Here is a 27,717-nt window from a genome sequence, read left to right as displayed (position 1 = left end):
AAACAATGTACCAGGATCTCTGGGACATAGATAAAGCATTGTTCAGAGGGAAATTTATAGCACTAAATTCCCACAGGAGAAAGAGGGAAATATCTAAAATCGACATCCTAACATCACAATTAAAATAACTAGAGAAGAAAGAGCAAACAAATTCAAAAGCTAGCAGAAGACAAGAAATAACTAAGATCAGAACAGAACTGAAGGAGATAGAGACACGAAAAACCCTTCAAAACATCAATGAATCCAGGAGTTGGTTTTTTGAAAAGATTAACAAAATAGACAGACCACTAGCCAGAATAATAAAGAGGAAAAGAGACAAGAATCAAATAGACACAATAAAAAATGATAAAGGGGATATCACCACCAATCCCACAGAGATACAAACTACCATCAGAGAATACTATAAATACCTCTATGCAAATAAACTAGAAAATCTAGAAGAAATGGATAAATTCCTGGACACATACAACCTCCCAAGACTAAACCAGGAAGAAGTTGAATCTCTGAATAGACCAATAACAAGTTCTGAAATTGAGGCAGTAATTAATAGTCTACCAACCAAAAAAAGCCCAAGACCAGAGAGATTCACAGCTGAACTGTACTAGAAAATACAAAGAGGAGCTGGTATCATTCCTTCTGAAACTATTCCAAACAATAGAAAAAGAGAAACTCCTCCTTAACTCATTTTATCGGGCCAGCCTCATCCTGATACCAAAACCGGGAAGAGACACAACAAAAAAAGAAAATTTCAGGCCAATATCCCTGATGAACATCAATGTGAAAATCCTCAATAAAATACTGGCAAACCAAATCCACCAGCACGCCCAAAAGCTTATTCACCATGATCAAGTTGGCTTCATCACTGAGATGTAAGGCTGGTTCAACATATGCAAATCAATAAACATAATCTATCACATAAACAGAATCAATGATTAAAACCACATATTATCTCAACAGATGCAGAAAAGGCCTTTGATAAAATTCAGCACCCCTTCATGCTAAAATCTCTCAATAAACTAAGTATTAAGGGAATGAATCTCAAAATAATAAGAGCTATTTATGACAAACCCACAGTCGATATCATACTGAATGGGCAAAAGCTGGAAACATTTCCTTTGAAAACCGGCACAAGACAAGTATGCCCTCTCTCGCCACTTCTGTTCAACATAGTATTGGAAGTTCTGACCAGGGCAATCAGGCAAGACAAAGAAATAAAGTGTATTCAAATAGGAAGAGGGGAAATCAAATTGTCTCTGTTTGCAGATGACATGATTGTATATTTAGAAAACCCCATTGTCTCAGCCCAAAATCTCCTTAAGCTGACAAGCAACTTCAGCAAAGTCTCAGGATACAAAATCAATATGCAAAAATCGCAAGCATTCCTATACAACAATAACAGTCAAACAGAGAGCAAAATCATGAGTAAACTCCCATTCACAATAGCTACAAAGAGAATAAAATACCTAGAAATACAGCAAACAAGAGATATGAAGGACCTTTTCAAGGAGAACTACAAACCACTGTTTTAGGACATAAGAGAGGACACAAACAATGGGAAAACATCCCATGCTTGCGGATAGGAAAATCAATATTGTGAAAATGGCCATACTGCCCAAAGTAATTTACAGATTCAGTGCTATCCCCATCAAGCTACCACTGACTTTCTTCACAGAATTAGAAAAAACTACTTTAAACTTCATATGGAACCAAAAAAGAGCCCATATAGCCAAGACAATCCTAAGCAAAAAGAACAAAGCTGGAGGGATTATGCTACCTGACTTCAAACTATACTACAAGGCTACAGCAACCAAAACAGCATGGTACTGCTACCAAAAGAGATATATAGACCAATTGAACAGAACAGAGGCCTCAGAAATAATGCCACACACTTGCAACCATCTGATCTTTGACAAACCTGACGAAAACAAGCAATGGAGAAAGGATTCCCTACTTAATAAATGGTGTTGGGAAAACTGGCTAGCCATATGCAGAAAACTGAAACTGGACCCCTTCCTTACACCTTATACAAAAATTAATTCGAGATGGATTAAAGACTTAAACATAAGACCTAAAACCATAAAAACTCTAGAAGAAAACCTAGGCAATACTATTCAGGACATAGGCATGGGCAAAGACTTCGTGACTAAAACACCAAAAGCAATGGCAACAAAAGCCAAAATTGACAAATGGAACCTAATTAAAGAGCTTCGGCACAGCAAAAGAAACTATCATCAGAGTGAACAGGCCAACCTACAGAATGGAAGTAAATTTTTCAATCTATCCATCTGACAAAGGACTAATATCCAGAATCTACAAGGAACTTAAACAAACTTACAAGAAAAAAAACAAACATCATCATCAAAAAGTGGGCAAAGAATATGAACAGACACTTCTCAAAAGAAGACATTTATGTGACCAATAAACGTATGAAAAAAAGCTCACCATCACTGATCATTAGAGAAATGCAAATCAAAACCACAATGAGATAACATCTCAGATCAGTTAGAATGGCAATCATTAAAAAGTTAGGAAACAACAGATGCTGGAGAGGATGCAGAGAAATAGGAACACTTTCACACTGTTGGTGGGAGTGTAAATTAGTTCAACTATTGTGGAAGACACTGTGGCAATTCCTCAAGATCTAGAACCAGAAATACCATTTGACTCAGCAATTCCATTACTGGGTATATACCCAAAGGATTGCAAATCATTGTACTATAAAGACACATGCACACGTATGTTTATGGCAGCACTATTCATAATAGCAAAGACTTGGAACCAACCCAAATGCCCATCAATGATAGACTGGATAAAGAAAATATGGCACATATACACCATGAAATACTATGCAGCCATAAAAAAGGATGAATTCATGTCCAGGATGAGGCTGGAAACCATCATTCTCAGCAAACTAACACAGGAACAGATAACCAAACACCACATGTTCTCATTCATAAGTGGGAGTTGAACAATGAGAACACAAGGACACAGGGAGGGGAACATCACACACCACAGCATGTTGGGGGGTGGGAGGCTAGGGGAGCAATGGCATTAGGAGAAATACCTAATGTAGATGACGGGTTGATGGGTGCAGCAAACCACTATGGCACATGTATACCTACGTAACAAACTTGCACATTCTGCACATGTATCCCAGACCATAACAGATACTAAGTGAAAACAGGATGTGTTGTCATACCATTCTGCTCATTTACCATGAAAAGAGTGTTGCATCACATTCTAATTACATAATTATGTTAATTATTACAATAATTAATTATTAATATAATTCTGATTACATTCTAGTAATCATTTATGACCTCCCAGCTCCAGAATTTGAAGTATAATAATAATAATAAAGAATCCCACAGAGCACTGAAAGGAACTTCAGAGAGTTATCCTATCTAATCCTCTTCTCTATCCATAAATGGCAATAAATCCAAAGTTTCATCTAAATTACTCAACATTTATCCAGTACATATTCAGTGAGAATTTACAGTCTGCCAAGCATACCAGCATCTATATGGTAGATGCTGATGGTGCCCGTATTAATAAGAAAGCCAGTGATTGTTTTGGATTTTTAAATTGTTTTTAATGGGGTCAGTTATTCAAGAAATCGTTAAGAGAAAGCAACTGTGTCTCTTACCATAGATTCTCCCATTAATGGAACATCTTTTAAAGGTCATGATGTTTTGAGTGAGGGTACCCGTTTTGTCGGAGAAAATGTACTCAATCTGCCCCAGTTCCTCATTGAGCGTGGTTGTCCGAGCCTCTGCAGGTGTTGCTTTTCGAGAATAATACATCTTCCGGTCCCAGTTTATAAAATAACTGTGTCCTAGACGAATTACTTCCACACTGTCATCCATTAAAATGGGGGAAAAAAGAAATGCTCCATTAATTTCAGAACATACAATATTTTGCCAAAATAAGAAGTCTGCCAAAGTCTTCAGCGTTTAGAGGAAAATGTGGATGCTTTGTCCCTAGGTCACAGGGATCTTCAGAGCTTCTCAGCAGAGTCTGCTTATAAACCTTTCCTAGTTATTTCCTGCAATGGCCATTGTGAAAATGGCCATACTGCCCAAAGTAATTTACAGATTCAGTGCTATCCCCATCAAGCTACCACTGACTTTCTTCACAGAATTAGACCATAAAACACCATAAAACAATAAGCCAGCTTAGGATAAAGCTTTAGGGAATGTTTCATGGTTTTCTACATTAAACAGGCCCAGTGGAGATTTTGTGTATAGCCTATTAGTTTGTGTCTCCTCCTATATGATAGGAGTGGTCCCCAACCTTTTTGTCACCGGGGGCCAGTTTTGTGGAAGACACTTTTCCACAGATCAGGGGAAGGTGGATGGTTTCAGGATGATTCAAGCACATTACATTTAACATGCACTTTATTTCTATTATTACATTGCAATATATAAACTGCTGCGCAGTTCACAATAGGGTTTGCACTGTTTTGAGAATCTAATGCTGCTGCCACCGCTCTGACAGGAGGCGGAGCTCAGGTCTGTGGCCTGGGAGTTGAGGAACCCTGTGGTAGGGGAAACTAATTATTATTGAAGATGTTTGTCTGATGTCTGATCTAAAGAAATGTGCTGTTGAGAACTTTCTCTCCAATACATTGTTTGATGTGGCTTCACTTTGCCAAAAGAGATAGAAAATAGTATTTCCATGAAGCAGAACCAAACCATAACAGATACTAAGTGAAAACAGGATGTGTTGTCATACCATTCTGCTCATTTACCATGAAAAGAGTGTTGCATCACATTCTAATTACATAATTATGTTAATTATTACAATAATTAATTATTAATATAATTCTGATTACATTCTAGTAATCATTTATGACCTCCCAGCTCCAGAAGCAAAATTTCTATGGCAAAGTGTATGAACTCTCTCAATGCTCAATGTCATACATAATGCCAAACTGATTCCCAAAAACATCATAGCAACATAAGTTTCTACCATCAGATTATTAAAAATTATCTTTCACAATATGCAAATTCAAAAGCTATGTCACTACTGTTTACTGCATTTCTTATCAATGAGTTTAACACTTTTTTCAAATGTTAGTGGCCAGTGACTTTTCTTCTTGGAATTATCTAATTGTGTCTGCCTATTTTATTTTTCCTATTCTGATATCAGTGTATTTATTAGTGATTTGTAAGAATTCTATAGTTATTAAGTCTATTAATTCTGTCAAAAAACAACGCAAATATTTTATCCAATTTATTATTTGTCTTCTTTTTTTTTTTTTTTTGAGACAGAGTTCCGCTCTTGTTGCCCAAGCTGGAGTGCAATGGCGCAATCTTGGCTCACTGCAACCTCCGCCTCCCTGGTTCAAGCGATTCCCCTGCCTCAGCCACCAGAGTAGCTGGGATTACAGGCATGCTCCACCATGCCCGGCTAATTTTTGTATTTTTAGTAGAGACGGGGTTTCGCCATGTTGTTCAGGCTGGTCTCAAACTCCTGACCTCAGGTGATCCACCCACCTTGGCCACCTAAAGTGCTGGGATTATAGGTGTGCGCCACTGCACCTGGCCACTTGTCTCTTTTTTTTTTTTTTTTTTTTTTTTTTTTTAGAGACGGGGTCTTGCCATGTTGCCCACGTTGGCCTCAAATTCCTGAGCTCAAGCGATTCTCCCACCTCTGCCTCTAGAGTAGCTGGGACTGCATGCATCGCCACAGCTGGCTGATGGTCTTTTCATTTTGTTTCCAGTTTTTCGATATGAAGTTTTCTCTTTCTAAAGGATCAAATTCATCAAAAGTTTATACTTTGTTTTGTAGTTTTGTTTAGATAAGCCTTATCTATGCCAAGATTATATATACGGATATCTATATTTTATTTGTTTTTATTGATTTTTTCATAATTACTTATCCCAATTGAAATTTATGATTGAAATTGAAAGTTTGATGTACATATGAGGAGCAAATTTCAAGTTTTCCAAACAAGAAGATTTTACATCAACATTTGTTGAACAATCAATCCTTTCCCCATTAAGCTGGGATGCTTTCTGTGTCACAAATAAATCATTTTACTCACTACCATCTGATTCATGGATTTCAATTTTATTCATTGATATGACACTTAATGCATCTCTTGTTTTCATTACTGTAGCTTTATAATAACTGACAATACATAGAAGAAACAAAATCACCTTTATTCTCTTCCTCTTCAAAAATTCTTAACTATAATCACCCATTTATTTTTCCTGATAGAATCAATGTATTCATCGAAGTAAATATTTGAATAAATGTATTAATTTTCCTACAAAATTTCTTTGAGATTTTGATTAGGTCTATGTTAAACTCTTAATTATTTGAAAAGAACTGATATTTTGTAAACTTAAATACAACTTCAAGGAGAAGGTCAAATCTTTTTAGGAATTCCATTTTTTAAAGTACCTCAATTAGTTAAGGAATTTTAGTTTAGTTTAGTTTTGCTTTTTCAAATCTATAAAGCACAGGTTCATACCATAGCTTTATAGATTTGTTCTTGAATATCACAGTCGTCCCTCGAATCCATGGGGGATTGGTTACAGGACTCCCAATCTGAGGATGCTCAAGTCCCTTACATAAAATGTCATAGTATTTGCATATAGCCTACCCATATCCTCTTGTATACTTTAAGTCATCTCTAGATTACTTATAATACCTAATACAATGTAAATGCTATGTAAATAGTTGTTATACTGTATTGTTCAGGGAATAATGACAAGAAAAAAACTCTGTACATGTTCAGTACAGACACAACCATCCTTTTTTTTCCCAAATATTTCCCATCCATGGTTGGTAGAGTCCATAGATACAAAACCCATGGATACAAAGGGCAGAATTTAAACTTTTTTTTGATAGGATAAGTTTTTAAATTGTTATACTAAAATACAGCTTTTAATTTTTGTAATGTTACTTTCATAATTAGACATAACTAAATTATCCTACTGAAAGTTTTACAGATTATTCTTATGGATTGACTACATTTATAATCATATTATTGTCTGTGTTCTTCATTTCTAATAGGTTTATTTCAGGTTCATGTCTTATCTTACTCATGGATATTTCAGTTTCATGTCTTTGTACTTTAACAAGGATATCCAGAACAGCAGAAAATAGTTATGGTAATAGCAGGTACCATAGCTTATTTCTGATCTTAGTGGAAATTAATCCTTGGTTTTTCTCATCTGTAGAGTGACAAACTTGGGCTAGATGACACTCAAATCATTTCTGGTTATTAAATTCTATGCTTCAAGTTCTAAAAGTACATGACATACCTACCTTTCCCTCCCCAAAAGAGGTGTGGGGCCAATTCATTTTTAACTATTTGAATGGTAGCACTTTTTTTCTCCCTAACTAAAATTACACTGTGACTATGTAGAGTGTGATATGATATTAAGATACATAACTCACACTCTTTGTTTATTTATTTATTTATCTTCATGTATGGTTTACTCTTCTGCATCCCACCCCACCCCCACCCTCCATGTAAATTCCTTGCTAGCTGGTCTGATTCAGCTTTATTTTCCTTATTCCTTTCACTCAAAAAGCATTAGCACTTACAATGGGCTGGGGTAGTATCTTGCCCATCAGAGGCAGTCAATCAGTGTTGAGTGTATGACTTTTAACTCTTTAGACTCTAATTTCACCAATAGGGATATTAAGACTTAGAGAGGTAAAGTGACTAACCCAACGTCACATCAATAATTAGCCACAGAGCCAAGACTAGAACTCAGGGATCTGGGAAAGCCAGTGCAGACCAGGCCTTAAGAATGGCATTATGAGGGTCACAATACAAACCATGAAGTTTTTTATTTATCTGAAAATCAAGTAGCTCCCTGTAATCTTAAACCAAAGTGAATGAAACAGAATTTGATTGTTCTGTGTTATAGTATAAGCCAATGGAAGTATTCAAAATTTATTCAAATTCCTAGAGCTTAAATGTCTGAAGAGAAAATAGGCATCATTTTTGTTTGGGAAAAGAGGATTCAGAAGAGCCACAGTGGAACATTCGCCTCTTTCTTTTACAATAGCAGAGAAAAGGAGAAAAATATTCAGAGTTAGCATACTCCGGCCACTTAGTATTTTCTGCCTGAATACTCGCAGAACAGAGCTTATAATTTCACCCAGTCTTGGGCAAAACAAGCAACATAGAAATGAACTCCTATTGCTTTGGAAAGAACACTCAAAAGCTAATTCCTTGGGGTAACAATGGCTGCATTTCTTAAGATTATGTATTTTTTAAAAAACTGTAGCTGGGTACGCCTTAACACAACAGACAAACAAACTGACAACATAGAAACATCCTACCAAAATAAATGTCCTTTCCTCGCCTGGAATTGTTAACCATTCAAAGCAAATACTGAACTTCTATCCTCAAGTGACATATGGCACTAATTTACTCTTTGTACATATTCTAAAGCCTAATAGAAGCTTTGGCAGAAGGTCTTCATCATTCTGGACAGAAATACCTGGGAGTTCTCTTTTTCTATGTCTCAATCTTTAGGACTGAGTAACCTGAAATTCCTTGGAATGCTTTTTCCCTTGAGTTAAGATCAGAATCACTGTACTTATTTGGCGAGAGAAAGGCTCTCATTTATCTTCATAATTTCCATGCCTTACAAGAAGGACAGAACTCTAGACTCTTTTTTTTCTTTTGATTTCTTCACTGAGTAATAAATCATGCATAGCTTAGGGATAGAGGAAAACACTGTCCCAACTCTCAGAAGACTTCTGTCCCTCATTAGCTCATGATCCTGAGCAAATCCTCTCATCATTTTGAAAGCAGTTCAGCAAATCCTGCTTCATAAGATTGTTGGGCAACATGAATGAGATAAAGTATGTGGACGTGTGAAATATAAAACGCTAAAAAAAGAGAAAAGCATTCACAGAGTTTTAAGGTATCATATTTCATGGTATATTACAGAACATCAGTAATTTTGAAAATTATAAGAATGTATAAGAAAGTAGTTTTTAAGTGATAAAGTATTATGCTGAATCACTTATACATATATATATATATATATATATATTTATAATGTTACCTAAAGGTAAGGTGGTATTATGTGGAGGATAAAGCAACTCAGAAATTAATTCTTTTAATCCCTTTTTTAATGGGGAAGCACATATTTGACAAACAAACTAAGGCACAGAGAAGGCAAGCACTTTCTCCAAGGTCACACAGCTTTTAGTGGCAGTACCAAGACCAGAAACTGGGTTTGGACTATTACAAATACGTTTTCTGACTAATGAACCATGGCGCATTAGAAGTATAAGGAATGCCAAACTGAGAATCTACCTTTGGTATCTTAAAAAAAAAAAAAAATCAATCTTTCAAATCATTAAATGAAAATGCCAATGTTCTTCAAAGAAAGAATGTATACAGAATATACGTCCTTCGTGAGGACATACAAAACTGCATATGTGCAGATGGAAAGCCACTATGCACATTTATTATTCATTTAGGACATAAAGGAATGCTATAAAAGCTGACTGTAGCTCTTCCGGCAAAGAGCAGGATTTACTACAGACTTTATAATTGGATATAAGCATGAGAGGTCCTCAAAATCAAAGATGAGCCAGTAGGATATAGTTTAAATAGAGCCTCTCTGACCACAGCTCCAGAGAGCCCAAAGCAATTTGTGGTATTGTGGCCACATGCCACTACTTCAAGTCAATTTCCCACAACTTGGCATTTCAGTTTCCTGACCACTATCCAAAACAAGTGTGGATTTTGTGCATTAAACTTCCCTTGCTTCATCACAGCTAGATTTTTGAAGAGAGATAAAAAGGGGTGCATAAAAATAAGTGGGGATTTAGAGCTGATGATTTTGTGTATTGTTGAAGTACTGATGATGAGAAGTGTCAAACAACCAAGTCCCATCTTGGCTCCAGTGTTTTTCGGACAGTCTGGCTCAGTCTTGTTAGGATCGGGATCAAGAATGTCCCAGGTACAGATTCTAGGGCCAATTTCTAAGACTTATCAAATACACACACATATACATATATGCGTATAGATGTATCTAAATAAAGAGGTGTGTGTGTGTGTTCTTTGTGTATGTAGAGAGACAGAGAAGCAAAAAGACCACCTTAGCTCTAATTTATGGGATCAAATCTAATCCTGACAGATCAAATTGTAGTAGAAGTTATAAATCATACTTCTTATCTTACAATGGACTAGCGTCACCTACTATAGTTTAACTCCTTTATGTACATACTTATAGTTACTAACAATAATATGAAAAGCTAATATTCATTAAGCTTTTATAATGTGTTAGGAATTCTTAGAGCTTTATAGGCATGTATTCACTCCTCATACAATCCTATGAGGTAGAACTATACTTTTCTTCATTTTTAAAATGAGGGAACTGAGGCACTAGAAGACGAAGTCACTTGCCCAAGATTATGGAGCTAGTAAGTGGTAGAACAGGACCTGTAGAACAGGATACAGAATCCATGTATCTATAGAGACAGTCTAGTGGCAAAGAGGCACCCCCTCTAGAAATCTCCCCAATGTTCTTCCTTTTCTTACTCAAAATTAACCAATTCTAATTGATCAGGTTACATGAGATTATATTGTAGTCCATGTCTTACAGAGAAAAACATTTCTAAGAAACCAAATCAAATCAAGAAGAAAATGAACCACATTTATTATAATTTGAAAACATAAAAGTTAAACAGATTAAACAGCTAAGCTGTCCCATTTGAAACAGATGTTGCAAATCATAAGCAGTTAAGAGCAAGACATCTATTGCACTGCTGAAATTTTAAAACAAACAAAAATGATTACTGGAAACAAAGGTTTGGATGAAATTATTTCATTAAAATATAAACTCTCATCTTACCTCACATATAAGGAAATGGGTACAACTGTATTGAGAATAATAATATATGACCAGAATGTTAAGAATCCGGAGAACACAGAGCTCTTCTCTCCTTCATTCCAAAAGAGGAAAGTTCTAAATTGGTCCCCAATTTGACTCTCCCAGATTGAATTTCCTATTGCAAGAATAATTCCCAAGCATATGAGAAACCCAAAAATCTGAAATAAGATAGAAGTCTGGTTAAGGTTAACTTGAACCCAAAATCAGTCATATCAACATGATCTAATTATGCGTCTAACTCCAAGAAATAGTCATTTGAAAAGCAAGTATGCAAACCTCTTCTCACCATTAATCATATGAATAAAATTTCACATTTTTATGTCAGGAACTCAGCTAAATATTTTACATACATTTTCTCACTGAATCTGCCCATTGACGCTCTAAGATGGGAACAGTCATTATCCCCCACTTTACAGTTTAAAAACAAAGTAAAATAGAAGCACCATAAAGACTATGTAACTTGTCTATGTTCACATAGTTAACAACTTCACATCCTCAATTTGTGGTAAGTAGGTATATTTAGGTGGCTTAATTAAAGGAGACCATATGCACTGATTTGTCCTGGATGGCCCCAGTTTACAACTATTGTCCAGATGTAATAGTAATCATGTTGCATTTCACCTTCAAAAGTGTCCTGTTTGGATGACAAATTATATGGCCACCCAAGGCATCAATGCAAAAGAAAATATCAGTGATAAAGAACAATTTCAGACTAACCAAGTCTCTTGGCTATAGATCTGGCTGCACAATCCTTACTTGAGGTCAACAAGAAATATAAGGATAACTAAAATACTTCATGACATGTGTACTTTACTTTTAGGATAAAAATGTGGGAAGCAACTTGAAAATCATTAGCAAACACTTACATTGTTATTAGTAACAGTATTAGAAAAACACATATTTGTAGGTATAACAACTAGAGAGACAACAAGGTCAATCTACAGTGAGTCTAAAACCCTTCCTGGGAAAGGAAAGGCCACAAACTCCGTGAACATGGTTAAGACCCGAGTTGAACAAGATGTTGCGGAGACTTTGTTCAGCTGAGTGTCACACTATGTTGAGAGCTGAGACCAGCCAATGTTGAGGGAAGAGTAGGGCTAGAGAACAGAAATGGATTTTCCTCTATTTCCTTTTTCTTCCAAGAAAGAATATTCAGAAATTCTAGAGCTGCTTTCTTCCTTATTCCATAATATGGGCATGTAAGAATAGGTGTATAAGAAGAAAAGATTATACACCTATTCTTACATGCCCATATTATGGAATAAGGAAGAAAGCAGCTCTAGAATTTCTGGCTAACACGGTGAAACCCCGTCTCTACTAAAAAATACAAAAAACTAGCCGGGCGAAGTGGTGGGCGCCTGTAGTCCCAGCTACTCGGGAGGCTGAGGCAGGAGAATGGCGTAAACCCAGAAGGCGGAGCTTGCAGTGAGCTGAGATCCGGCCACTGTACTCCAGCCCGGGCGACAGAGCGAGACTCCGTCTCAAAAAAAAAAAAGAAGAAAAGATTGGGAAAAGTCTGATTTAAAGTATATTAGAAAACCATGTATGAGAGAAAAGTAGGACTGTGAATCCCCAAAACTTCTATGACTTTGGTACCTATATTATAGTATCCTCTTTAATGGCTGAGACTACAAATTAATTAAACATAATGACTTTAGAGCATTAAAATTTAATGTAAAATACATTAAATGCCATAATTTAAGAATTGATTTAGCTTATAACTCCCCAGTGGATCATCCTATTTTCTAGTATGAAAGATAGGGTCAGTTTGCTCTGTGGTAGGTAGATACACCCCGTATGCCCTGAAGTGGAGTCAGGGCTATTTAAATGAGAAATTCCTTGGGGGCAGAAGGGTAACAAACCCTTATGGGCATGTCTTCTTGGCCTCATAGGCTCTGTATGAAGGTGACTGGTATTGCTGGAGAAAACCCCAGGTCTGCAGGTGATACTGAAAGTAAAACACAAAGCCTGGCCAATATTTTGTGCACAGCAAGTGCTAATTTTCTTCTTTCCTTATTCAGAGTCCAACTATTACGTATCAGGTAAGCAAATACATATTGAACTCAGATTCTTTATGATTGTGAGCCTGTGATAGGGTACATGTGAAAACATGGTTTGAAGTCACAGTCTTTATATTTTAAAGTGGCTATCTTCGAATTTTACCCCTATACAAGCAGACAAAGCAGTATTACACAAAGACTAGATATTATATCAATAAAAAGAGGTAGCACAGGCTTAACTGACAAAAGGATGGAATGTAAAGAATATCTGAATATTTTTGGTAATCGGGTGGTAGAGAAGATCATTTCAAAAGAATCAGAAGTAAAAAAAAAAAAAAAATTCATAAGAGAAAGATAATCATGAGCTAAGGAGGTTAGAGGTCTCTGTGAAGGAAGAGAACTGTGAGGTGGGGCTCAAAGAATTCATAACCAGAACTACCTACATAATTTTCAGGGTTCAGTGCAAAATGAAAATGTGGGACCTTCTGTTCTAAAACTATTAAGAATTTCTAGATGGCAACAGAAGTTCAATAAACCAAACATAAGGCCGTCTGAGTGTGGGGCCCTGTGTGGTTACACAGATTACACGCTCATGAAGCCAGCCCTGCCCACCATAAGCTATGTAGAGAGGATCTGAAAAAAAGTAAGATAACAAAAACACCAAACTGCCTTAAAAACCATGTTTGGTTTTCCAAAAACAAATCCTTGGGATATGGGGAATTTGCAAGACCATGAATACCTCCATAAACACTAACCTACCTCTCATGATAAATTCTACCACTGATTGAGAAATTAGCATAATCGAGAAAATAGAGGGCAGTGTAACTGAGCCTCAAATGCAAAATCCCCAAAAACAAACTCCACAAGGAGAATATAGGCTTCTTAAAGATTTCCCAGCAAGATACAGTAAATATATTAAGATAACAATGACTAGTGATATTGCCTAGTTTTGTAACTTACCCATAGTACTAGAGCATTCATCAATCTATCAATGCTTGTCCTTTTAAACTTTGTCTTACCACTATTCTGCATTAGTTTAGTGTCAGGACCTGCAAAAACAAAAAAAGTAAATAACTTTGAAATGATATGATTATGTATTCTTATTCTTATTATTGCTCACATCAAATGTCTCTGAAAGAAAAAAATATATATTTTTCACAATAATTTAACTTTTATTAAGAGCAAGGGCCATTAAATTGTATATGATTCTCAACAATTAGGTTAACAACAATCCTGGAAACTGCAAGAGATGTGGTCTTCTTAGACCAGGACAAATATAGTCAGAACTTGTAGTTGAAAGGATTAAGTAAAGCTATTTTTTCAAAGTCTACGCACAAATAGGCTTCTAGTTTGACATAGTTAAAGATAACACAGTCAAGAAAAGTGAGGAATAATTTGGAAATATTAAAAAGAATGCAGCAATAAACACAATTCAGAACACTAAGGTAAAAAATGGAAAAATAAGAAATCAAATTCTAGATCTGTTTCCCAAAAAGATTTGAGGTCCCTTTGAAGGAAAAACTAGAATAGCCCCCCAAAATACATAAGCAAGTAATTTAAACATTTATTGTGTATTGTATACTGCATGTATATAATATGTAATTTTTGCAAAGTCAAGAACTGTCTTAAATGTTGTGTTAGATTTATTTCAGTTAATTACATTATCCCATGATAAGTGCCTTGTTCCCAGAATTCTAAGAATATAATCAACTGCTTTAGAAGTAGGTTATCAGATGATGAACAAATAAAAATATTGAAAAATATTGTTAAAGAAATTCCTTGTGGACACAGAAAATGCTAAATAAAAGCAATTAAGTTTTAATTAAAGCTAATTTCTCTAGTGTTTCCTCTCCACATAGTCTTCTCATGATTTTCAATCCATAGAGCCATTTAATATAGGAGAAAGGGGGAAATTAAAGAAAGGAGAAAAGGGAGGCACACCCAAAATTATATACCACTCCAGAAGTCAGGGAAGGATAGGCACATCCGTAAAAGACTTTCCTTTATGTAAGAGAAAAACAGAAGCAATAATTGAGGTTTCATAACAATTCATTGTCTTAAGTTGGAAATTGCACCCCAGTGTCCTATTCCTAGCTATTGCTGTGTATAGGGGACCACCCACGTTTTCTCAGAATCATTTATTAAAATCATATGAACATTGAGGGTGGGAAATATTTCTTTAATGGTAAAGATCACAAAGGCCAAATAGTCTGCAACCATAGCACCCTGAACATACTTGATCTCATCTGATCTCAGAAGCTAAGCTAAGCAGGTCAGGCCTGGTTAGTACTTGGATGGGAGACTGCCTGGGGATACTTGGTGCAGTAGGCTTTAAAAAAAACACATAAAGTTTGTGGTTGTTAAAAACTGAAATATGGAAAGACCAGTTAGGTGCTGAAAATGTACATTCCATTAAGTACACAAATACACGCAGACTAATAAGGAATCCTCTTTATGGATTGTTAAGCACTTATGTAAATATAACCACAAGTATTTATATGCACATCTCTTCTTCTCATTGTCAAAGATCCTGAAAGAATTTTCTGCACTCAACAGCCTCCGTTTTCTTATCTCCCACTCGTTACTCAACCTAGTCTCTGGGTCAATCACAACACCAAAACAGATCTGGTGTTATCATCAATATCCTCCATAACTTCTTGACCACTCAGCAATCTTTGACACTGTTGACTATTCCATCTTTTTGAAACATACTCTTCCTTTAGCTTCTGTGTTATAATGTTCTCCTGCTTTCCTTCCTACCTCTTTGGTAGCTCCTTTCCTGTCTTCCGTGGTACTTACCCTCTTTTCCCTTTACCCACTCACTAAAGACGGAGAATCCTTAAGACTCGGGCATAGGTCACCTTATCTTCTTACTCAATCTTCCCTGGACAATGTCACCTAAGACTGTAGCTTTAAGACTAATAGTTTTAATAATATAGACAAGATGTGTATCCTCAGCTCATGCTGTTCCTCTGAGCTCTAAATCCATATATTTAAACCTACGTATTGTGTTGCCTGTATATTTCCATCTGGATTCTTCTAAGGCTTCTCAAGTGGCCCTTGTCCAATCTAGCTTACAATCTTCCTCCAAGCTTCTTATCTCAGTATCATCACCATCCGTCCAGTTGTGAAGGTTGAAAGAAACCTCGGTCATAGTGGATACCTTTATCATCCTCACCTTCAAACCTGGTCATCAAAGCTTGTCAATTCAACTTTCTAAAAGCCTTCTGAATTTATCTACTTCCCTCCCCTTTCACAATCTCCACCCTAATCTGAGGGACCGTCATCTTTCAACTGTAAAAACCTAGAAACTTTGTCTCCCTGCATCCACTCTGCCCCCAGAACTAACCAATATTTTTCCTCCTCCCCAACCCCAGGACCTGCTGTCTATTTACAAACATTATAAACAGTTTTTAGCCTTTCACAATTAATACATATATGCCCCACCTGTTTGACAACTTACAATGGTGTCCCAAAGCTCTTAGGATAAAGATCAAAATTCTGGATACTGACCACAAGGTCTACCAGCGTGATCTAGCCCCTATCCATGTCTCCAGTCCCATATCCATCTGTGCTCTCCATACCCCATACTGGTCTTCTTTTTTGACCTCACTTTCCTTCCTCCTGCCACACAGGGCCTTGGCCATTGATATGATTTTGGCTTGAGATGAATACCTCTTTCTCTCTCCTACCATACTGAAAATCATATGAGTGAAGGTACTACATTTGCTTTTGTTCACATTTTTAATCCCCAATGAGTAAGTAGGATAATGCCCAGCATATAGTAGACATTCAATAAATAATTAATTTGTAAGTAAATTAATTTTTAAGTAAATTAATTTTTTGAACATCTACATTTCACCTATTATCTCAACTAATGCTTACAACAAACTAACAAATTAGGGACTATTATCCTCAGTTCAATAATAATGAAACTGAGTTTAAAGAATTGAAATTGCCTGAGATTTCTCATCTAGTAAGTGTCAGAGCGAGAATTTGAACCTCGACGAAAGTAATTCTAAAGCTCTTGGTCTTTACTATTTTCTAAAACTATATGAAACAGTCAACCAATATTTAAGACTGTGCCTTATTCAGGATCCTAAAAGGAAATAGATGACACATCGAACAAAGATAATTGGAGGAGGTTTATTTATAAAGGAACTCTTTACAGAAAGCGTAGGTGGGATTATAGGGGAAACAAAAGGTTAGTGCATTAATGAAGGGCATGTAGCAATCAAGCTGTTTCTCCATCTGAGCCAGAAGGGACGAAGAGAAGGAATGGCTACTGGGCCCTAAGGGAAAGAGGTGATAGGAATTTGCAGCCCTTAGAGTAAGAGTGGCCTTCTGCTGATAGATCTGGCCAGCCTGAAGTTACCATACAAGAATGCAGCCTGGAGGAGTAAACACCTTGACTGTAATCTCCTTTCTCCTTTTGATCTCGTCCTAGAGAGCCCTGAGACAAAGCCCAACCAGAAGCAGAAGTACAAGGTAACCTATTAATATAAACCACACAAGTAAGCCTCCTAGGGCAGAAAGAAGGGTGGAAAAAGGTGAGAGGAAATCTGGAGAGGCAAACAGAAGACAACTAGGACAAAAATGCATTGTGCACTCAAGATGGTACAGACTCCTAGAGACTGTTTAAATGAATATAATTCCTGCCTTCAGAAATAAGATTTTCTCCTTTCTTAAGCATAAAGAAGGCATTACCAGGGAGGTGTAGCCTAGCTGTTAATATATATTAGACCTTCATAAATAATACGTTTGTAAAGCAAACCATATCTGTGTCATCTATACTCCTTGCACAATTCCTAGTGGTAGGTACAACTAGAGAAATAATACAGAAAGAATACTTAATAATTCATTGGATATTTTTCATTAGACCTAGGTGTTGACCTGGAACTAGTTCCCCAACTAAATGTCTTAAGACTTAGAGGTTTTGCGACATCTGTTTGTACATCTCTGACACTGACGAAGCCAACCACTAATTCTTCTGTTCGCCAGCATTCTAATTAAGCTTTCTACCAACATTTGTAACCAGACTAAAGTCAATGCAAGCATGCTCTGCTTTACAAATATCCACTTGATAAGGTCCCCTGCAAGTGAATACCATGGCCAAATCACAAAAGAAGGGGGTATTCCCTCTCTCCCTGCTGCCTGCTGCCAAAGTCCAGAGAGCAGTAAGTTTTTCCAACTCTCAGCCTAGAGAGCAGGCTGGGTGCTCTGAATTAAATTTGAAAGGAGGGATAAGCAGAAAAGGAAGGAAAATAACATTTGTCAAGCATCCTTTTCCATATGCATTATTTCATTGAGCCTTTAAAATGACTCTAATGTACTCATTATTATCCCCATGTTACAGCAGAAAAAAACCTAAAGCTTAGGAAGTGTAAGTAACCAAAGCTTACAGTCCTACAGCTGGTAAAAAAAATAATAATAATAACAATAAATAAAAAAATAGTAATAAATCCAAACTCAGGTCTGCCCAATCGAAATTCTGTGAACTTTCTGTTACACTTCCTTGGAGGGAGGCCTGTTCAACTTACCAGCCAACTTCCATGTTTTTCAGAGCATTTTCCCATAAAGGAACTTTACAAAGAAGAACTTGGCCTCTCAGTCGTTCACAACAGCTGCCCTAGCATGAAACATTGTAGCTGAACTTGAGTCCTGAATTAGCCATTCCAAACAAGATCACAGAAATGCAAAGTCTGGGGCTTTATCCCATCCATAGGATGAAGCACTTCTATCTCTATGATGACAGGAAGCAAGTCAGGAGGGTATTTCCCATCAGAAGACCACGAAATTTCCCCATCGTTAAGTAGGAAGATAAAGGAATGTTCATGGACAAGCTTAGCTCTCTCTTTATCTGTGTAACGAAATATATGATCATATGTTTGTTTCCCCGACTAAAACATAAAAGCTCATTTCTAGGGATTTCCCAGGTCTTTACAACGGCAGTGCCCCAAGCAGCAAGAGCACTGATAACACTGACAGCTGACAGTATTTAGAGGAATTGGGAGAACAATTCTAGGTTTGGAACACTTTTAAGATTTTAATGAACACTTTGCTGTTGTTGAGGAAGGTCAGTTAAGAAAAACATTCCAATTTTGATTGCACATAGTCAAGAGGCCCAAAACACATCTTAATTTGGTGTCACAATAAACAGGACTTTTAAAATCAAGGGCTGGCAATTGAAGCCATGAGTACAATTTGAGTGGCTTTATGAAATGGTGCTACTGTAAGCTTTCTTAGCAAGAGAGGGCCACCTTGGGCCTATATAAATAAAGCAGAGAAAAGAAATATGGTGGGCAAGAAGAGTAAGAGGCACCTCCCCCCACCCCACCTACCCCCATCATGCACAGTCTTTCCAGAACCCACTCTATTTATGAACAGTCGAAAAAGTTATGGAGTATAAACAGAAATGATTACAAGATCAAGAAGCCTTTTCCAAAAGATCTACTTGACCTTTGCAAACTACAAAATCAACTGCACAGCCAGGGGCTTTCTTTCATACTCTTACCCACTTTAAAGGCAGATTCATACATAAAATGACAAAGGTGATGGGGTTAATAAAGAAAAATTAAGCAGTAGGTATCTAGCACCCACTGTCTAGTTAAAACTCCAGCATCTTTAAGAATAAGATGGCAGTAGTCCCTCATATAACAGGGCCACCTGGACTCTTTTCAGAGCAATGGTGTTTTCTCCTGGTGTCCTACAATCTGAAGCCAACTCCAGAGCACTACTTCGCATGGAATGAAAGCACTGTGCTCATCAGAACTTGGAGAATCGTAGACTGTGCTGGTGTATGTTGCAGGAAAGGTTCCCATAGAGCTGGGTCACATGCTGTACCTGCAAAAATAACCATTCCAAAACACCAGCTGGTATTTCTCAGGATGCAGCCTCTCAGGATTATCTTCTCATTGTTGAGGGAGTGCTTGCTGTCTTTCCAAGAAAGGATTCCCATGAATTTATCTAACTTGTTGTTAGGCGCCTCACAGACAACAATCCCTGGAAAATAGAAAAACAAAACAAACCTCTTTACGACTCACCCAAAATTCTCTTCAGAAGCCCACAGCACTGTTTTACCACTGTTTCCCTTTAACAGCATGGGGTTACATATACAGAATTGTGCTAGAAAAAATAAGCTGGGAGGTAGAGAAATGGAAAGCCATCAACTATTTTGAAAACAGTTTTCTGTACTGTCCAAATAAAAATTAAAAAAAAAAAAAAACAAATAACAACAGAAACCTTAAGAGCCATGGGATATTTTTTCCTTAAAAAATAAAAAAGAGCATATCTTTACTTCTAGTTTATAACAAATAATTTTTGAAAAGATAAAGCAGTGACTGTCCTAAAAGTTTCTCTTATTCCATCTCTTTCAGCTAAATGTGAACTTTTACACAGTTTAAAATAGTATACTTCCAGTCTCACAACAAAAGTTAACCATCTTTCTAAGCTCATAATCAGGATTTCAGAGGTCCTACTGTATCCCACCAGAAAGAAACCTGGGCCTTGTTTGCCACATGTGTCTGAGAATGTGTGTGATTCCTTTCAGCTGTTCTATGCTTCTTATCTTGATTAGATTCAGAGTTCTGGGGACTCTCAAAGGCACCATATAACTTGCCCCTAGAAGATGTTTCTAGTTTCTTTAATTCCAAACCAAAGGCATGCCCACTCCAAATCAACGAATCAATTCGTTCCATTATTTCAATATGAAAATATATATTCAGGATGGGGGTTCTCTAGATAGAAAAAGAAACCACAAATAATCTTTCACGGACCCTGTCACAAAACATAACTATTAGATTAATATACATATCCACTGCAAAAGGTGAGGAAAAATTTTCATACATAATGAGTACAAAGACACGAAAGAACAGAATGGAGGGAGAGAGGAACACAGGGAGGAAGGAAAAAAGAGAGGGGAGATATGAAAAAGGAAGCTGTGGTTAGATCCAGTCAGGACTTGAGTCGGAGTTGGGGTGAGATTAGTACCTACAAAGTTCTCTCTCTCAAAAACAAACAAACAAAAATACATTCACATTTAATCAGAAGTCAAAAGGGCAAGCTGGAACATAAAACGTAGCATTTGGAAAATAAAAAGGGAACTATATCTTTAGCACTGATTAAAGAGAAAGGGGACCAAGTAAGCCTAGAGATCTATATTACACTGACTCCATCCACTCTCCAAGCTGCTCTGAACTTAAAAGAGGCTTCTTAGGTGGGTCCCCTTTCTCCCTAGGATACTCCCTTTAAAACTACTAAACAGAGGTAACAGCAACCAGTTGCCACATGGCCACTGGTCACTCCTGACCAACCAGATCACTAACAGCCCTTGCATTAAAAAAGCAAAAACAAATAGAACTGTGAAAGGAATGAGGGACTCATGGCCTCAGGGCCGCTTTTCCAACCTCCACCTGTCTTTCCCCAGTATAACAAAAGTACTGCCTAAAGCCTCCCCACTTAGGCACTCACTGGCAGTTTCCCAGACATCCCTATTTCCCACTGCTAAATAGAGACTGCTGGCAGGAGGATTTGGATAAGACAAATAACCTTGCCAAGGGAAGCGGCTGAATTCTGGTTAGCTCCATTATGGCCTATCACTGATAGTAAAAAGTAAATTAAAACTGATTTAAACTGGCTCAAGTTGTTTGGACAACTATGTTGTAGATGAGGAGACATTTTCTGAATTCAATATCTTTTCTTCCTGACCAATTTTCACTCTGAATTGTAAAATCTTGAATTGGCTATCACCAGCAAAATCTACATAAAATAACAGGTTAACAGCAACACTTAAAGTTTATTTCAGATTCTTGACCCAAGACTCAATTTCTCAGGCTTCAAACTGAGCCACTTAAAAAAAAAAAAAAAAAAAAAATTTGCTTTGGGCAAAAACAACATGATATGCAATACTTGCCAATAGGAATATAAAAAACAGGTTCATTTGATGATTTCTATTGTCGTAAGCAAAGACTGACATGGAGGCAAATACAGCCTTAAACACGTTGGCTCGCTCCTCACTGGCCTCACACCAAGGGTGTGGTTCTAGACAGGAACAGGCAGTAGGGCCAAGGGGTACTGCCAGGGTTCTTGGAGGCTAAGCCCCAATTCAGCCTTTCTCAAAGAGTGTGGTCTCGGTGATGTAAGTTCTAAATACAGGCCCCAGTCAAAACAAAATGGTGGGAACAAAGCCAAACTACATTTGTTTTTATCATTAGAAGTGCTCGGCTTCCCCTTTTTAAGCTCTATTAGCATAAAACACACACTTCCCAATTTCTTTTGTACCACTTTCCAAAACGGATGAACAGATTCCTTTGAAGGGAGCACTGTATTCACTTTCGTATTCCTATAAACTATTATACTATCTACATAATAGGATCTTTGTCGAAGAGATAGATAGAAAAAAATTCAGATGATTTCAAGAGAGAGGTTAAGAGATGAGATGGATATTAGAGCGGATCTAAGAAAAATGGACAAAGTAGGTCTATTTCCATGATAGTAATGAAGGACTAGAAAACCAAATAGCCAAGGCACAACTGGTGGGGCTTAGTTTCTGGCCTAAATCTAATGGGAGCCGAGTAGATCGGAGAGTACTGAAAACAGGTGGGAGCATTAAAGTGCATTAGAAGCAACCAAAATGAGAGCCTAGCCATGAAGCATAACAAGGATAAGGGGAAAGCTCTCTTAGGACCCCTCTTCCTTTTGCTAGTTCAATCAGAGAAGAGAAAGAGGCCGTAAATGGTCAGTTTGACAATCGATGAGGAAACAGTTTAGGAAAAAATCGCATCATTTCTCACATAGTCATTTATTGAATACATGTTTGGAGCACAAAGTCATCTTTAATGGGCAATAATAAAGCTGGAAGAAAATCACGTCAATAATGAAGTGTAAATACAATCAAACTAGCTGCTCATATCTGTTCGCCCCTCTGAAGAGAAGACATGAAAGCAGATTGCAATCTATCCATTTGACAATCACACAGAAATGCTCTAGATAGACCCATACTGAAAAAAATCTACAGGATCTCATTCCGGACCTTCCTAAGCATTCTAGATTTAGTCAGCTGAATTGCTGGTTAATTACCAACTCGACAGACTTCTCAAGCCAAGTATTAACCTCAAAGAGAAAGTCTGCAGTTTATCATAAAAATAGAACTCAGTGCCCAATATTCTATGATTTTCCAGAGAAGCTGGATTCATCTCTTCGTGTACATTATTAATAGAAATAGTTACTGATTATCTGTACTGCAACTCTTCCATAAGACAAATTATCCAGCAAATAAAACATCAATATTGCTGTTCAAGAACTTCTCTAGCCAAGAGTTTCTTAGCGTTTTAGAGATTGCCCACTACTGTTTGCCCTGATGATTATGACAAATATTTATTTATTTTCTTAGAAAGAAGAGTGTCACCTTCCTACTTTCTAAAGCTTCTTTACGCTTCAACTGTCAAGGTTCACCCATCCATCATTACCACCATAATGGCATGTCAGCACCAGCAGTAAATATTCCGCCTTTACATGGAATCTATGCCTCATGCGTCAGCTGTGCTGTTGGGGTGTCCTCCTGTCCAGGTGAATAGGAAAGCTATCTGGTAAGCAAAAAAACTCACAAGATGCTAACCAAGCTATTTTATTTTTTTAACCAAAAAGAGATGCTTATTTTTCCATGTTTTAATTACACACATGCTATTCTTTAGAAAGAACCACAAAGTATACAAGGATTCCTGAATAAAGAGTCAACCTTTCCCTGGTTCAGAATTCAGCATTAACAGTCATACAAAATATGTAAACTTGTCAGGAGTTGCAGAAAACAGATCTCAGTTCAGTCAGTAACAATATGCAAAAGATTCTTAAACACATTTCGACAATTTACATCCGGGGATTTCCCCAAGGAATAAGAATGTCCAGTTTACATAATAATAATTGACAAGTATTTCAGTTACTTGTTTATAAAAGTTTTTCAATTCCCATAAGACTTTAACAGGAACATCAAGGCCCACTCAATCTCTTTTTATATTATATTTGATCTATAATGTTAGATCAAGTTATGTATCTTTTCTTACAAAATTCAAGAGACCATAAATCATTTTTTTCTGATGTTTGAAATGTATAAAAATATTTGCATGAGAACTTTTCAAATAAATGGATTTACCCGCCAAAACCCAACTCTCTTGTGTGCACTGGTCTCTACATTTGGCCAAGTCTTCTATAAACTCTTGTCAGGGATCTTGACATTCAAAATCACTGAGAACATTGCTACGTTTTAAAAATATGATGACCTCATCCTTGTCCTGGATGGACTTGATCTCTGGTAATTAATTTTGTACCTTTGGGTTTAGAATATTTTAAAATTTCATTTATTTCCCTAATCAGGAGCTAAGCTCTTGTGCTAATTTTCCCTAACTCTCCAATGCTGTCTTTCTACTTTGGTTTACAACCTGGGGTTTTGTGTCCTTTTGTGTCCTTTGTAAAATAGGATTTGCCAAAAGTCCAGGGTTCATAGTCTGGCTTCTCCACTTAACAGCCATATGACACTGGGAAAGTTAATCAATTTACTCGGGTCTCAGATTCTTTATCCATAAATTGAGCTAACAATAATCTCTTCCTTCAAGAGTTGTAAGGGTTTAACAAGATAATGTGTGCAATTACTCAGCATGGTGCCTGGTACATAGTGAGCTCTTGCTCACATATCAACATCAAGTTTAGGGCCTGAGAACTTTAGGACCTTTACCGTATCAAAGGCTTCTTTAGGGATGAGCCTTTTTTCAAGTCTGTCTTCTCCCCTGGGAAATAAGCTCTAAAAAAGCATGGCCTGAGCCTGACTTATTAACCACTGTATCCCAGGCTTAACAAATCCCTTGGCCTTGTGTTAAACATACATTTGCTAAATGAATAATGGGTGACTGTACACATATGGATGAAAGAAATCAGCCCACCAGAAAGACACTATCTTTGAATATAGATGCAAAAGTGAGGAGGCAGAGAGACTTACCAGAGACATCCTGAGGTTTCAACCCATCTCAGTTCTGACCCTATGTGTCCGAAACCTGGAGTCCCCAGTGGGAACTTCTCTGGGGATAGGAGTGGGAAATTCATGTATTTAGATACTTGGAAGATGTGCTTTTATTATTCAAGGACAGAAAACTGTAATTTGGTGCTGAGAAAGTATTTTGGCAAGTCTCAGAAGAAAAAACACACAGTAACCAGAAGCAAAAATAATGCCATACCCAGATTTGCCCAGAAGTCACAAATTAAAACGTATACCTAGCACAGATAGAACATGGTAAAGAGTGTGCCTCACATATCTGTCTCATCTATTACACCTTTCCAAAGCTAGCCAGGTCATTGTCAAACATACACAATGTTGATATCCTATTTTAATTTAAACTAAAGGATGCAATATCTGGTTTTGATTCCCATGAGTCAAGAAAGTCTTTTTCCAATCACCAGAGGAAAACCTGTAATCTATTGATACTTCATTAGGACAAAGGTGAATAAAGAAGACACAAAAAAGGGAGTAGAAAAAGAACCAGGAGCAAAGGATCAAAAGAACCTGGATAATATATGGAGAGATCATTTATAATTCTACATACTTTATTTTGTATCTTGTACTTAGGAGGTGCTTAATAAACTTAAACCAATTACTATGGAGAGAGTGATGAAAACAAAGATAAAGAATGACAGAAAAGTGACACTGCAGGTGGAGAAAAGAGCTAAGATAAAAAGTGAAGGAGGAAGATGAGATGAGAACAGTAAGCAAGAATACAGGAAGGAAAAAAAGGAAAGAGAAGAATGGTGAAATGGAGTAGTTAGAAAACCATGTGCGGATAGTGGAGTGTGTGTGTGTGTCTGTGTGTGTGTGTGTGTGTGTGTGATATTAAAATTGAAATGCATAAATTAGGGCTTGGAAAGAAGTGGATGGAGAAAATAACTGAAGGCCAAGGAAAGCAAGAGCAATCATGGGAAGGATTTAGGATTTATTAACTGTCGTAACTCTTTCAAAGGCTTCCATGCCACATCTTGCATCATCCTCTTGGTCTTTCAATTTGGCTGCTAACTGGGGGGAATCTAATTTGTATATTGTTTCTAATTTATTTTCCCTTAATTCATCTATTCATTCTTCTGATGCTTTCTTAGAAACAGGAAATTATATTTTTTATTTATTAGAATAAACCCATAAAACACCCTGTTGCCTTGAACTTTAAGATAGATTGAAAGGCAGCCCAAGATTTTAAAACGAAAAAGTAAACTTAACAGAAACCTGTATTTTAGCCCAGAAGTGTACCAGCCTCATGAATTTGGCATTACATGTTTTCTGAAAAGCTGACCACAGTTTAAGTATATATACTCATAAAAAAGGGAGGTCTGTGTTGCCTTTATTGGGGAAAACAATTATTCATTGGGGATTGGTGAGTTGCCCATTCTGTATGAAGCAAATTCAAGTCATATCTAGTAAGTAATAATTATTAACACACCTTAAAAGTAAATTTTGTGAAGTATTTTTAAATGGCTATTTTTATATATAAGCAAGTCCTTTAATTTCTCAAGACCTGTTACCTCATCTGTAAAATCTTAGGGGAGGAAAGTGTTTTCAGCCTGAGCAAAACCACTTGTATTGGTTTAAATTTGCAGCTACTGTGTTCCAGTTTCTTACATCAGAAAGGATCTGAAGTAAAGACATTTTAAAACTACCATGCCAGCTGATCCCTCTCCCAGACACCTGCCTTCCATGAGGAGAGGATCCAGCACTCCTTCTCAGTCCTACAAGGTCACTTCAGGAAGCTTAAGCTTCCTCCTCACCCCATCGTTTCACACTCCCTTCCTAGTCTCTTTACATTAGGACTTTCCTTTGCCCTCCCACGTCTTCTTGGTGCCTGATGCTGGTCTTCCTCTCTGCCCCACACTGGAATTTATAACTATTTATTCATTTTCTGCTATAAGAAGAAGAAAAAGCCAAGCAGGGTATGGTGGATTGATAGTATAAGGAGTCATGCTGAAGAGAGGGATACTTAGCCCCAATCCTGTAGTTCCATGTAAGAAATCCACCTAATCCAGCCTGGATCCTTATGCATTATCCTGGCATCGACTTACAGAGCCATGATTCTTGGAGGGTGTGGTAGAGACAGTTAATGCTCAACAAGTATTCATATTTGTTATTTTCTAGCCTCCCTTGCAGTTAAGTCAGGGCCAGGTGACAATGTTAACCAATGAACTATAAGAGGAAGAAGAATTTAAAAACCACTGTGTCTCTTTCATCTTACCCTTTGCTCGATGCAGGGACCTCAGACGCCATTAGTCCAGATACTGTGGCTCCGTGATGGAGAAGGCCACCCAAACCACTCAGGATGTGACATGGGCAAGAATAAGCCTTTACTGTGTTTATGCCACTAAGATTGCAGGGTTGTTTATAACTGCATCATAGTGTAGCCTATCTGGGCAAACATCTAGGAAAGAATGGGACCTAAATAATTGTTAACAATCATGCTCTGCTTTTTGATGGTTAACAACACTAAAACTCATTAATTTCTACCTCTTCGTAGATCAATAGAGGTATAAAGGTACAACTCTGCCAGGAAAGAAATGAGTAATAGTAAATTATATTTAGGTGGCCCTTTTAGGACTCCATAAATATTCAATGAGGTATTTTAAGCAAGTATTTTGATTCATGAACACAATTTACTTTTCTTGGATTCACATAACAGTAAAATTTCATTGAAAAAATTACTTAGTAGAAAATGTGTAATTTGTTTTATTCTAATCAAAATATTTCTTGGACCATTCACTTTCCTGGCTACTCCCTGACTTAAATCTCAATTTGGAGGAATTTTTTTTTTCTATAA

At 37.0% G+C, this 27,717-nt stretch overlaps 1 protein-coding gene across 4 annotated transcripts in view; it reads right to left on the bottom strand.

Annotated features, from left to right (window-relative positions):
- ATP8B4 (ATPase phospholipid transporting 8B4 (putative)) overlaps positions 1-27,717 on the bottom strand; it is a 270,644-nt gene that overhangs the window by 120,757 nt on the left and 122,170 nt on the right. For all 4 annotated transcript variants that reach the window (XM_033190153.1, XM_033190150.1, XM_033190152.1 and 1 more), the window contains 4 exons: positions 19,727-19,885; positions 13,844-13,932; positions 10,845-11,041; positions 3,647-3,855 (listed from right to left, as the gene is read on the bottom strand). In XM_033190153.1, coding sequence (XP_033046044.1) covers positions 3,647-3,855; positions 10,845-11,041; positions 13,844-13,932; positions 19,727-19,885 — 654 coding nt within the window. The remainder of the gene's footprint in view (positions 1-3,646; positions 3,856-10,844; positions 11,042-13,843; positions 13,933-19,726; positions 19,886-27,717) is intronic.

This window comes from Trachypithecus francoisi, unplaced genomic scaffold (genome assembly GCF_009764315.1).
Source record: "Trachypithecus francoisi isolate TF-2019V2 unplaced genomic scaffold, Tfra_2.0 Lachesis_group3, whole genome shotgun sequence".
In the NCBI taxonomy this organism is placed as follows: domain Eukaryota; kingdom Metazoa; phylum Chordata; class Mammalia; order Primates; family Cercopithecidae; genus Trachypithecus; species Trachypithecus francoisi.
The sequence above is the reverse complement of the archived record's forward strand: the minus strand, read 5'-3'. Positions and strand labels throughout refer to the sequence as shown.